At 36.5% G+C, this 14,590-nt stretch overlaps 1 protein-coding gene across 3 annotated transcripts in view; it reads right to left on the bottom strand.

Moving 5' to 3' along the window:
- Cad87A (cadherin-87A) overlaps nt 1-14,590 on the bottom strand; it is an 85,200-nt gene that overhangs the window by 28,414 nt on the left and 42,196 nt on the right. For all 3 annotated transcript variants that reach the window (XR_010752823.1, XM_066403254.1, XM_066403253.1), the window contains exon 2: nt 11,628-11,683. Coding sequence is in view for 2 of the 3 variants with exons in the window: in XM_066403253.1 (XP_066259350.1) it covers nt 11,628-11,683 (56 nt within the window). In the remaining variant the exon portion in view is untranslated. The remainder of the gene's footprint in view (nt 1-11,627; nt 11,684-14,590) is intronic.

Genomic DNA, 14,590 nt, shown 5'->3' with positions numbered 1-14,590 from the left:
TACTTCGGAGGGATTGTTTGCGGTGTCATCGGTTAAAGTCAATAAAAAATAATTCAGGAAAGACCCCAAAAATCATCCAGTAGCGATAAGGTGGCGCAAAAAAATTAACACAATTTTCAGAGATTGTCAGACTTTTTTTTAAAGGGGGCACAAATTCGTCAAAGATAATGGAAAATTCTTAACGCGAACCCTCATTGCGACATTCAGGGAATTGTGCCGGGCTAATTAGCTTCTCTTCAATACTGATAACACTATCACAATAAAGTACGAATTCAAAATGGGTGAAATAATGTCGATACATTTAAGGCTTGACGGGAACGCAAAATTGGACCCGGAGCGATGCACAAGATTTCTTGGTCCGTGACTAGATAGTGACTTGACCTGGATTGAACAGATTGACACTGTATGCTAAAACATATTTTGCATCATCTACAATGAAAGGAATTGTTATATACAATATATCTAACATTTTCTGATACAAAAATTTTAGAATTTTCTAATATACTGAAAATGTTAGATACAAAATATTTTCTAACATCTTCTAATCCACAGAAACTTCGAAAGTTTATAGCACACTGAAAATATTAGATACAAAATATCTAACATTTTTAACATTCAAAACTTCAGCAGGAACCCATCCGTGATATTTTCACTTGTCCTTCCATTGAGTTTTCTTTAATTTAATATAAAATTTATTTTCTGAGAAAATCAGCTTAAGTTTGGGTTTTTAGCGTTTACGCAGAAGTAGGTGCAATGAATATAAAATAAGTAATAAAGCCACAAAATGAAAATTTTCAAACAAATCGGTTTTGCGGTCATTCTACTCGTCGCAATTGATTATTACAGATTGATAGAGAATGAAATTGTGTATAGAAAGCCACAAAATAAAGCATATAATGGAAGTAAATGACCAAAACATTGTTTTTTGTATTTGTGTGTTTAGGTAGTGTCAATATGTGAAAAAAGTGATAAAAAAATATATACATTTTTGGACAGAGGACCTGTAAAATCAATTCTTGCAGGTGCGCATAGCAGGTGAACCTAATATACATATGTCGTGCCGAAGGAATTTTTACCTCTTTTGGAGCATATGAAAAAAAAAATTCTTTCCTCTTATGTTATAAAAAAAACATACCATACTCTATGAAAAAAATCAAGAAAATTGAAATTGAAACGATGAAAATTAAAGTTGTTTTCGCGAACACTCTGTATGTATTTTTGGCTAAATGAGTATTCGTGCCTGCTAAGAGGATCTTACATGAGAATCCATCCTAAAATCATTAAAATCTAACTTAAGCTAAACACTATATTAATTTTTTATGAGGTATCGTAAATGTCTAAAATTTCCTTTAAAACTACACAGCTTTGGGGTAATCTAGGGTAAAAAAAAACTAGGAACTAACACAGGATCAAAAGAAGATTCTATCACGTGACAAAAATGCAAATGGTCCCATTCAGAAAAATGACACTTCATGACACTCTGTACTTTTGGGACACCCTGTAGGGTCGTCAGTAATTTTAAAATTTGCCCTCATTATCCTCATATATATCTCCATACTTGAATTTTTAATGAAATTATAAATAAGCTCATAGGAGTCTGAGGATCTGTTAAATGGACACCCTGTATAGTGTTAGCTTGAGGAAAATCAGTATCGTACTTAATTTCTCAAAGAACCTACATGTTTTCACAATTTAGAGTAGTATGACTCTTATGTTTTCTTGCTGACTCTTACATGAAATTGTGCATTTGGGGTCTGCGAATTTGAAAAATCATTGAGACTTGTAAAAAAAAAACAGAAAGTTTCACAATCGAAAACGGATTTATTTGAGGGATCTGAATCAGACTGGTTCGACTGTCAGAAAGAGATTGCTAAGGAGAGGTTATCAGAGAGGATCAGAAGAACAAGAGAACACAGTTTAGAGCATCAACTGATTTAAGCTCAAATCTTACAAATAACTAAAGAAGCGCAGCAGTTGAACTCAGGTCAGGTCACACCAATCTATGATCTCACAACTGACGATGAGGTCGCATAAATAATAGGGGAAATTTAATAAACCCTAGTTAAGATTCCACCACTCACTGAACAATTCAATAGACTTCAACTAAGATATAATTTTTGAATGAGAAAACGTTCCAAATAGCTGACCTAAACTAAAGAGATGCGGTAGACCCAAAGCTCTAGTACTGACTGAAAAAGCGCGGTTGTTCATGACTCAGATGCCACAAGTGACTCTCTATGGACCAAATGAATCTACCAGACTTCAGCTGAGATCTGGGGGTATCTACTGAGGATGTTTTCTCTACTTGTTCTTTGACTTTCTCGTTCTTTTTTCCTCGTCTTTTTTTTCCTTGTTTTGGGGAAAAATAATCTCCTTTTTACTGCCTCCAAAAACTGTGTTTAAGCTGTGAATGAATTCCTCCAGTTTGAACAAACTTCCTCAGCTTAGCGATCAAACAAGGATGCGATTAATTTAAAATCGGCTTCGATGATCCGAGAACAGTTAAACCATTTCAAAAATAAACCCATTCATTAACCCAGCAGACAATCAGCAACGGTTAGGTGAATAATTTATTCACTCGCGAAGAAGCAATAAAGGAGGGCGCGATAATCAGAGGCGGGATTATGTCTCTTTTCGGGAAAGAGCGATTTAGCTCTAAGCCGCTATAGAACATTTTTTGGTTTCGTCTTCTTGCTACCAACAACGCGCTCTGAAGGTTTATGCTTCGTTAACCCTTATTGAATTCGTGGTTCGGCTTTGCAATACAGGATTTATTTCTCACTGCGACGATTACGGATTTATTTATTAAGTTTATTATTATTAATATTATCGATCATCAATATCGAAATCCTCTTGGTTTAGCCTTTGCCTTCAGGAGGAAAACAAAGCGTTTACTCGAGCGAAAATTAAACCGTCTCGCGATTAGCCGAACGGACCAGATTCGTGCCAGTGGTGGATTTTATCGCTTCGTTCCAACATTTTTGTTTTGACGATCGCGGCTTTTTACGGCCAGCGACAGGTACCATTAAGCCCTGAGATATTCCCTGGGTTTTATCATTTCCCAACTAAAGTGAGGGTAATTATCGCATTTATTTCGAGAAATTATCCTGCAATTAAACAGAACTTGGGTTTTTTTCTAGCTTTTTTCGCGGCTTTGTCTTAGATCTGCGAATGTCATTAAACAAGGGCTTTATTTCACCGAAAAGAAGTAATGCGGTTGAGATGACATCTTAATGGATTTTCTCGAAGTTCCAGATTTAGGGCCAAATTTTTAATGCGCTGTTAGCCTTGACACTGAGCTGGCTTCCAATATCCAGGCTGCGTTTCAACTCCGGAACTCGCAGTTAAAGTTGAAAGGACATTAATAATTGGGCCTCTAAAGCTAGCAAGGTAGCCCTGAAAAGTCATCCGTCAAAGGGCTGAATTTTTTCGCATTAGAAATTCCTGCCTTAAAACAGCCAACTTAATAACGATTACAATAGCTGGAAAACCCAAAAAGCCATCCCGAGATCGTCGAAGCATTAAATCCAGATAATTTTGCCGTAAAGTTGTAAAATCTTACCCAATTATGAAACCGCTCCGGAGCCATATTTCTGCTGCTGCATTATTATATTTCGCCGCAGTAAAGCTCTTCCACTTACTTGGAACTTTCTTGAATACATTTTGAGCCGGAAAAGATTTGCGATTGGACGAGAGTGCATTTTAAAGGGTGCTTGCAACTGGATCATCTTCAGAAATAATCCCTCTAAGTACTTATTCTAAATGTTATTTCGTAATTCTCTGACTGGAGAAGTTTGCAATTAAGACGGGAATGGATAAGGCCAGGGGCGAAACTGTTGGTGTTGATTTTCTTGCTTAAAAACATAACAAAGTTTTTGATGTAGCCCTAAAGAAAAAATCTAATAGGGTCCAATCCAGAGAGTGGGCAGGCCAACAACGTATGGTGTGATATCCTAGTGGGTATCTAGTCATGTTACAAAAAGTCTCTGTAATATGTGGCTATCCCTGCACAACACTTATGTGTGTTACGTTCATTATGTACCTTATGTCCATTGAGTCCATTATGTGCGAGTGCGTCATCCTGTTGGAACCAACAGTTATCTGTTAAAGCAACCTTCGAGATTCAGCAATAATTTTCAAGAAAGATGGTTATAAAAAATAGAATCAGTTATTAGAGTGCCAAATAATCAGATCCACACGTTGAACCGTAGCTATGCTTATGATACTTATGATGCGAATCCTGTGGAAGCGAGGGTTCTCTTTGAATCAGCAATATTTTTGCTGAAAAATCCATTTTGTGCCACTTGGTACACATCTGACCAAATAAATGCAAATTGCTGTTCTAATTCCTAACGGTGCTCATTCAATGAAGGAGTTTTTGTTGCCAAATGTTGCCGTTTGTTTCAAAATTAAGAAACGTGAGGCAGAGGAAGTTTGTGTCTCTACCTCAAAGTACGAAGGCCGTTTGATAAGTCAGTGACTTTTTGAATGAAAGATATTTTTTTCGGCCAAAAAATGTTTTATTTCTCAACAGAGTTTCCTTTTAGCTCGATACATTTAGTCCAGCGTTTTTCCAATTTTTTTATCTTCTTCAAATAATAGGTTTTATCAAGGTCCTCAAAATAGGCATTTGTTTCAATGATGTCCTCTTCATTCGACTCAAATCTCTTACAGCCCAGTCATTTCTTTAGGTTTGGAAACAGGACAGATAGTCGCAGGGGGCTAAATCTGGAGAATATGCTGGGTAGGGTAGCAGTTCGTAGCCTAATTTATGGATTTTTGCCATGGCGACTACACACGTGTGCACCGTGCATTATCTTGATGGAACGGCACTCTTTTTTCGCCAAATGCGGTCGTTTTTGTTTCGATTCAATATCGAATCTGTCCAAAAGCTCTGAATAATATTCACAAGTGATCCTTTTATCCTTTTCAAGGTGATCGATGCGAATGGCACTACGTGCATCCCAAAAAACTGTGGCCATCACCTTGTTATTCGACAGACCCATCTTGGACTTCTTTAGTGCACGTTCACCTGGAGAAACCCATTGTTTCGATTAATCCTTGATCTCTGGTGTGTTGTGATGGATCCACGTTTCGTCAACGGTTACGAAACGGCGCAAAAACTCGTTCGAATTGCGACTGAACATCGTTAAACACTCTTTTGAAATGGTCACACGGGAGCGCGATTGGTCGAGTGTAAGCAATTGCGGCACCCATTGTTCGGATATCTTTTTCATATCCAAATATTCATGTAAAATGTGATGTACACGCTCATTTGAGATGCCTACAGCCTCAGCCACCTTACGCACTTTCATTCTCCGATCATTCAATACCGTTCCATGGATTTTATCGACAATTTTTGGCTTGAGAACCTCTTTAGGACGACCTTAACGTTCTGCGTCACTTGTGCTAGTACAACCACAACGAAACTCAGTAAGCCATTTCTTAACCATTGAAATTGATGGTGCAGAGTCCCCATAGTATTTATCATGCCTTTCCTTGGTTTGGGTGATGGTTTTTTTACGTAAAAAATAATGCTCGATCTGCACACGATTTTTTCCATTTTCGTCGACATTCGCGAGGTCGTCTGCTTTCAATGGCTGTTAAGCACAAACTAAATGACGTAGCTTGCTGAAAATTTGACAGTAATCTACTAACAGATGACAGTTGACAGGAGTAGTATTACATTTAAAATTATTAAGCAGGAAATTCAAAAAGTCACTGACTTATCAAACGGCCCTCGTAACCAAAATTAGTAACATTTGAGCTGAGTTTTAGAAACTCTGCATCCACTGAAAAAACTTAACCAAGGACGATTTACGAAACGTAAAGACGGAACAGCAGTGCCAGGGGGAATAAGCGTCTCCATCACGGCAACAATAAGTCGTAACTTTTATTTATTTCTTTAAGTTCCAGTTTGTTCTTTGATGTTTGCCGCTTCGAATGGAGACACGCAACACAATTGCACATTTGCTTCTTGTTGCAGAAACAAGAAGAAACATTTTGGAACCTGCAGGCACATTTCAATAAATATGGTACAAACATAAAAGTTTGCTTTAAGATGATTTTTAAAGAATAATTTTTTGGGGTTGGTGGGCTACCATAACAAATTGTTACAATACTACACTTACAGGAAAATTCGATGTGTCGTTGTAAATTTCCAATAAAATCGTTTATACGTATTTATTTTGCGTAATAATTTTTGGAAGCAGTCTTGCTGTCCAAAATTTGTTCTAAAAAATGTAAATACTCAGTGGTGTATCGTCAGGAACGCGGAGACGGGCCCAACATCAGTGGCGCAGACCTAAAAAACAGCATTTAACTAGGCATATTTTTATAGATTATTTTCCTATCGATATAGGTCACAGATTTCCTTATTAATGTATCTTGCTTTCTCATGTAAAGACGAAATTACATAATTTTGAATATTCTTAGTGTATAGTTAATAACGGCACAGAATTCAAATGCCCTCTTTCTTAGGTCTTCTACATTTTGAACTGCTGTTTTATAAACTAGTCACTTCAAGTGGCCTCACAAAAAAATAAATCTAAAGGACTCAAATCGGATGATCTGGGAGGTAAATCGAATGGAAATGTGGAGAACGTTGCTCTTCAGAGTTTAGAATAATTCTATAGTATTGGCAATACTTTTAATTTGTTCTTGTAGAATATTGTTTGCAGGACAATTTTAAGAATTCACTCAGGGTGCTAATAATTTATCCACTTGTGAGATGTTTCCGACATAACAGTTAAAAGGGTCGATTTCATGGCTTTAGTGTCCGTCCTTTATGTCTACGATCGCCTTAGTCCTAAGGGCACGTAGAGGCATTTATTTACAGACCAATAGACGTTAGTTTTTTCACTTTTTGGTCCCAAGGGCACTATCATTCCACCTCGCTCTGTTTCTTGGGGCGTAATAAGACGATTAAGATGGCTATTCCGTCAATTGTGAATAATTCATTTTGTACTTAATCTTTAGGGACAGTTTTAATTAAGATCCCAACAGTAGTGTGCAGTGCGTCAATTACAATTTCCCCAAGAAATGCAATGCACTATACGTACATAATTTTGATTGAAATCAAAGTACAAGTCTATTATCAACTGGAGTACCACGTAGCTTCGTTTCGAGTCTTTAATCTCTATTAGTGATAATTCGTCATGTGTTGATAGGAAAATTGTTCACTTGTCTCGAGGGCTTTCGAGTATCTTGTTGGGGTCCACAGTACATAACGGACAGTTTTAGTTTTAGAGATTTTTGAAAAATTCAAAAACAGTAGCAAATGCAGATGAAAATGAATTTTATGTACTTGATGTTGTCATCGAAAAATCCTTATGTTAGCCAAACTGAGATTTCTTAACCGAGATTCAAAATACCAACATAGGTCAGTCGAGTGTATCAAGAAAACTTTGAAAATATAAGTAACATCCATATAAAATACAACTATGCCAAGAACTTTATGGAACTGATTTTCAAAAAAGAATTAGGTTTTGTATGTGGATGATGGATCAAGCAGCGGAAAATGAACATTTTTTTGATTCAGTGCTATTTAGAGATGAATGCACATTTCATAATACTGCTTTAGCGAATAGACATGATTGTTATTATCGTTCGAACAACAATCCTGACCAAATTAGAGTGATAAATAAGCAACAGAGATGGTCCGCAATTTTTCGGGGTGGAATTATGGGAAGAAATGTTATTAGTCCCTACATTTTTGAACATCGCTCAAATGGAAGATCATTTGATCAGGTTTTAAACCAACAATTTAGCAATTTTGTTGGAAGCCGTTCCATTAAATATAAGGAGATCTATGTGATTTCAAATGGACGGTGCTCCTCCACATTTCCATCGTGAGCTTCGAGAATTTCTCAATACGAATTTCCGTAATAGATGGATTGGAAGAGGCGGTCCTTAAAACTGGTTAGCAAGATCACCGGACTTAATTTCGTCAGATTTCTTCTTATGGGGCTACATGAAAGGAATCGTTTAGGATATTCCACTAACAACACCAGAGGAAATTGAAAAATAGAACTAGGGAAGCATTTTAAAGTATATATGTAAATTTCTTTAAGTCGTTCTTTTGATACGCCCTTTCTTTCTTTAGTATTAATCGATAAATAATTAAATTTGACATCTGCAGGAAATATTAAATACAGGATTTCATTTACATTAAACAAGAAATAATCAGAAAATGAACTTTAATTTACTGGCAATAGATGGATAATCGGTATGCAAACAGTAGGAAAATTCATAACTTTTTGTATCAATTGCCAAGATTACCTCTACAATATTAACATACTGATCATTTTTTACTTGTTCTTAGACTTGATTAAATATGAAATTTGTCTTGTAAGTTACGCAAATGGTATTGAAAATATCAAAAATAAAAAATTATTCGAAACAATAAATGACTTTTTATGTTGGCATTTTAGATGTAACCACGGCAACTGATACAAAAAGTAATAAGATTTTCTGCTTTTTTTAATGTTAAATTTCGAAGAAAACTTGTACTTTTAGGTATAGGAAAGTAGGATCATTTTCGATTGGTAATATCTCTGTCTGTTACTCCAAATAATCAAATATAAGGCGTTCCATTTAAATTAAGCAAGTGAATACTGTTCAAAGTAAATACATTTTTTAACTTAGTTTTTAGACACCCTGTATAAGGCATCTAAATTTTCGTGGCTGTAGCATGAAATATGCCTCATATCTGAGGTTTGGTGTGAATTTCAGCTTACCCCAGTTCAAACCTTTTTTAAAACAGAGCTTTTAAATTTGCATTACATTTTTACAAAATCTCAATCATTTGAGAATCTTTAAAGTTTAATGTAGGTAAACCTTAATCAAACTTACGTTTATTTCCCTCAAGGAATCCAAAACGGTACTAATATGTTGGGCGTTTCAATTAAAACACATAACTTTGATATTCTTCACTTATTTACAGTCCCCCGTATAAAAGGAAAATAATTTTTGAATGTACATTTATACAACGCAAAAAAATAAAAATATTAAATACTTTAGTTGCAATATTTCCTGTGGCATGACCTGAATGTCTGTGCATATAGTATAACATGCAGTTGGAAAAAAATGTATATGCAACAAAACCGAATATGCAGCATGCCATAAGGGCGGTGCAGGCCCCTTCATTACTGCAATTTCCTTGGTTACGTAGGTACCCACAGGCCACAGAAGTAACCATACCCGGATTAATTTGAATTCATGGCTACACTGCAATGACCATGATAGGTTTGGACAGCCAAACATGACAGGTATCGTGAAATTTAAACCCGTTTGGAGAGTGCGGTTTTGCCATTATAAGTTCGCAAAACAACCGTTTACCATTAGGCGGCATAGCAGCTGAGCTATAAATTTTCCTAGTGTACGGAACTAGACCCGAATTTGTAATTATCAAAAACTAAATAGAGCCCTAGCTTCTGCGGAAACTCTATTAAAATCCCTATGGCAAATACATTAAAATAGGTAATGAATGTTTGGTTATAGGAGCAATGAAATTAGCATAAAATAATGTCACAGACATTTTGCATTAGCAATCGATTAACAAGTGGTTATTGCACTGATTTGACCGAGTTTATTGGAATTTACGAGCAGCCATGGCAATGTATTATATTAAAACGCACTGAATGGGAGATATGAATTACAAAGGGACCCTACAGAGTCGGCACATAGTGCACAGCTTAATAGTTTTTGGTAGTCTAAAGGAGATTGGATACTGAATTATTGCACTTTTTCATTGTTAATCCGGCGCGAACCTAAAACCCTTGATTGGGTTGCACGGCCACAGTTTCTCGTTTCAACTCGAAATCGCTATTTAGCTTTGACTCCCCATCTTTACCCAATTTAAACCTCGAGATCTTTCACGGACTAATCTCCAGGATCGCGCCGAAGCCAAAGTATCCAGATCTGATATAGACAAAATCTCATTACCGATTTCGCCATTTGCGATCCAAAATAAAACACACGACCAATGAAATGGAATATTCCATTACATGTCGTATTTACGAAGCTGCTGTCACTTCGAATACCTTACCCCATCCAGGCAGATCTCGTTAAATTATACCGAAACCCGTCCTGGAACATGTCAGGAGCGTCGAATTAAAGCGTAAATAGTGTCCCATGGGTCAAATATTCGTAAACAAGTAAACAAGTAAACAAATCGCAAGTCAGTCGCGAAGAAGGGCCGAAACCTTTGAGGGACGCCAAAGGGAGACAGACAGCAATTTATATAGCCCGATTACTGTGAGGAGCGTCGCCATGGGGGTTTAAACCGAGTTGTTCGCTGATTTAATTCTAAATAGATGTTTGAGCGAGTTTCCTTTCCACTTGAGGCCATTTTGACGGACCACAATTGGAGGATTGCACTAATAGTTTGATTCTGTTTGATTTCTATTCCAGCACTACTCGACAATTTATATTCCATTACATGGATATCGCGCTATAAACAGGAAATTGAGATTATCTTAGGCGGTGTGTTGCTCTATTATTCATAAACAACGCCTGAAGTTTACAATTTTAATCTCCTCGTAACCTAAACAAAGAGAGAATAACTGTTTTTGGAAATTTGTTTTGCGGGTAAAGGCTGGAAAACGTTCAAGCGCCGTGGAAATGTGATATGGGGCGCTCCAGTTTCATGGAAAAGTGCAGGAAGTCGATGTCGGGGAGTTAATTAGAAAACAGTGAGTGCTATGTAAGTTCTTTACAACAAAAATGTTTTGCCTTTAAGTAGAGTAAAAACAGGGGCGCGCCTCCTTTCAGCTCAAGCACAAAGAAGAGCATCGACAAACCTCCCTGAATAAGGAACAACTATGAAAGAACACCGCTGGCATGCTGAATTATCAAAAGAACAAAATTTCATATTTCTTAAATCGCTTTAAACAAATCAGCGGACCATACGGAATTCAAAGCCATTCCTGCACGCAAAAAACTATAATTTGTCACTAAAAATTTCGAAAATTTGAGAAAGCTGTGTGAGATCTGATACGACACCGATTCGAACGGAATCCAAGCGGAACATTTGGAAAATTCCCGCATTGAAAAAGCTGTGATTCGCCACTGGTTTAATATGTGCTGAGTGCTGTGAAAGTTTTCTTTGACTCGACAACAAAACCTACGAAGCCAGGGACGTACTGGCGCAGCAGGTTGAAAAGGCCGAAATGTAAGAAGTAGTTTCCAAAAATTTTTTTATAAAACGCTGGAATGCGTCGTCCTTAATGCATTATTAAGAATATTGATTATTATTGATCCGGTAAAAGCAGAGGTGTGCAGACCATAAACTTTCAAGTAAGAACTAGCAAGTAAAAGAAAATGCCACCAAAACCGCTATTAATATTTATCAATTAGAACTTGCTTCCAACGACCATATGAAGGCCTCAAAGAAATACAATCACTGCCAGCTCGACTGAATTAATTCGTGTCGCCCTCGAACGGTCTCCTCCTCAAATTCGAGGAAAGTAAAATGATATATTAGCATTCGTTAATACCAGAAGCAATCAGCGGGTTTCACTTAAAAGCCCTTTAACGAATTCAGCAGGGGTGCAAAATGAAGAAACTTGAGCCCTTTTTGCTTGCATATTACAACCAAATTTGTAGTATAATAAAAGAGTACATACCTGATATATTTAGCAAAGTGATAAGGACGATTTTTAGCAGCAACTGATCCATTTTCCTGAAAAAAAAAACAGAGCTTTAAAATGTCACCATTATCGTTTGTATTTTCGGAAATTCTGTTTTGATTTATTCAAACGAACGTTAAAACAGCCGCATAAACAAACAATAGATAAACAAAATATTCCTTTAATTGCAATCAATCCCTCTGTGTCCTTTCTTTGCCAGGTACCTCCAATAAGTTTATTCTAATTAAAAACGTCGCTAATGAATCATCTTTCTCGTTAAATAGAGGACAATTACGTAAATTCACTCTTGTTCAGTCCCCTTGTTTTTGTCTTAATTAGAATCGTTATACAATGATTTTTGTTGTTATTGCAGGATGAACAACATAAATTGTAGCAGAAAGCACGTTTAGAGTCTTCATTGAGATAGAGCACGATGGATGAATGTTTCTCTTTTAGAGCTTGCTCGTGGGGGTAGTTTCGCTTAGGGGGAACTTCAGAAGTCTTACTAATTAAGACGGAGGAATACACACTATTCAGGCTTTGAAGTGGGAAAGTTATATTCATCTCACAATAGAATTTAATATTTGAGAGTTATTTGATTCCTGAATAGAATTCGGCATATTGCTTTGCCTATAAAAAATGAGAGCTACTTTCCTAAAAAGTGCGGAAAAGTGACACGTTTCGCATTGGCTTAACTACAAAATCTAAATCTTTTTAATCTATATTCCGAAAATCAAGATCGCACCCTTAGTACATCTAAACGCACATCGTGATTTAAAAGTCGGTTCATCTAAAGCAGTGGAGGCAATGGCTAGGAAGTTATTTAACCAAAGCTAATACCACATGTGTACGTTTTGCTATAAGACAACAAACTCCAGACCTCCAAATAACCAAACCTGCAAATAAACATGAACATAAAAGTAACCGCTGTAAAAATACATGCTGTGTGCTAGCGCAGGCGACGTCACATGACGGCTGTTAACCGAGATTCCAGCTAATAGCTGCAATTGAAAAGCATTTGCCGTCTTGCGAAAACTCGCAGCGCTCGTTTAAAAGACGTGAGGTCAATGCGGGCGGCTAGCCGATACCGTGCTACGTGCTTAATCCAACCGTTTAATGGGCTTTAAGACAAGAATTTTAACGTGAATTAAGAAATATGGGTAAATTAATTCTCATTTAGTTTATCTATGAAGTAAAAGATGTAAAACACGTGCAACATTTTACTGCTTAATTTCTGAAGTATTTTTGACCCGACCGGTGCCTGACCCGCCGCAAGAAGCACTGCTATCAATTTAATTTAACTTTTGGCGGCAACACTATTATTCTTGTAAGTTAGTTCAAGCACCAGTAGGATTTAGGTGAACCGGCATTTGAACCATAATTGTATGACTATACTTTAATACTTAAAATATTGCTTAAACCAGTGGCATAGCTTGGAATTAAAATTTATTCTTCAGAAGCAGAGGTTCGTTGGGTAAGTTTTTACCAATAAACATGTTTCTAATTCAACTTGGTACGACCGTAACGGAATAAAAAATTTCGGCTTTTGTAGTTTTATCTTTACAGTTATAAGTCAGTGGAGTAATTATTTAAATTAAGGGCTTAGCCAGCCACTGGCAATTGCAACTTAACAATGCTTTTCATAAGTAGACGTTGACTGTTTTTTTCTTTTCTTTCCTGTTTGGTACAACCCGGACTTTCGCAATATAGAGTAAAAAAATCTCAGATTTTGCACTTGAGAATTATTTTAGATTCAATTCCAATCTAATAAAGAGATATCGTTTTATTAACGCTTCCTTTCATTATATAAATAAATGATTACGTCGGAAGGAGCAACTTTTTTCCTCTTTTGGGAATTAATGATCACTTCAGCCTTTCTACAGAGGGAGTAAAGTAGCGACTTTACTGTTCGAAATGCAAAAAGCCTCTCCACCATTTCTTAACGATAAAGATATTGAGATTTATGGTATTACGAGATTTATTACCGTGCTAGTAAAATAATGCGCTTTACCTCATTGTAGCGCGAATTTATCGATGGCTACCATGGTACAGCTTTCTTTTTGAATAAATAAAAGGTAAATTTCGCACGTTATTAGGAAGTAAACATTAACAAATTAGTAGGACAACATCTGCTAACTGCGAACTGAACAGATTTAAATATGATTCAGATCGGACCTGGTTGATTTTGAACGGCCTACTATCAAGAGCTTCAATTTGTCACTTAAAGGAAATAAATTGCTGGATGCAGCTTTCCAGTCCGGTTTTCGAGTTTTATTGGTAAGGAGGGTCCCGATTTTTCCAGGTGGATGCAGGTGCTCGTTAATTGTATTTAACCCAGTGGTCTAAGTTTTCGTGCATTTGGATTTTTGTACTGGAAATCCGAGAGGAAATCGGAGTACTTATGGAAATTTGCTGGTTTCTTATGAAAATGCAATAGCAGATTTGTAAAAAATCCAACCTTAACCTTCGCAGTTTCAATATCGAAATATTCGAGTCAAACTCAATAATTCAAAGTTTACAGTTTTCCATGCAATCGAACTCGAATTCCACTCAATTTGTCCATATAAACCGGTTGACACTTCGCTTTAAAATTTCGGAAATTGCCGTTTCCAATTTATTTTACATTTATATAACAAATTCAATAAAACGTTGTGTAGGAAAATATATATGATCGGAAAGTTTGCAAAATCCACGTAAACCCGGTGCATACAGATTGGTTGAAATAATTAATAGCCCATACGCTCCAGCCGAACATAGACGCAATGGACCAAATAACAATTTAGTTTTATACATTTTATTGTTGCCGCATTATTAAACAGTTAAATTTGTTTGAAATGTTATTTATTGGCGTATGCAAATTCAATACGGTTTAAACCATCGTGCATGATGCATTAATAAATTTTAGGCGGCCTTTGTCGGCTTCGTTTGACGCCATTTCGCAGTTGACCAGTCGTGATTCG

This window comes from Euwallacea similis, chromosome 28, assembly GCF_039881205.1.
Source record: "Euwallacea similis isolate ESF13 chromosome 28, ESF131.1, whole genome shotgun sequence".
In the NCBI taxonomy this organism is placed as follows: Eukaryota; Metazoa; Arthropoda; class Insecta; order Coleoptera; family Curculionidae; genus Euwallacea; species Euwallacea similis.
This window is presented reverse-complemented; position numbering and strand designations above follow the sequence as displayed.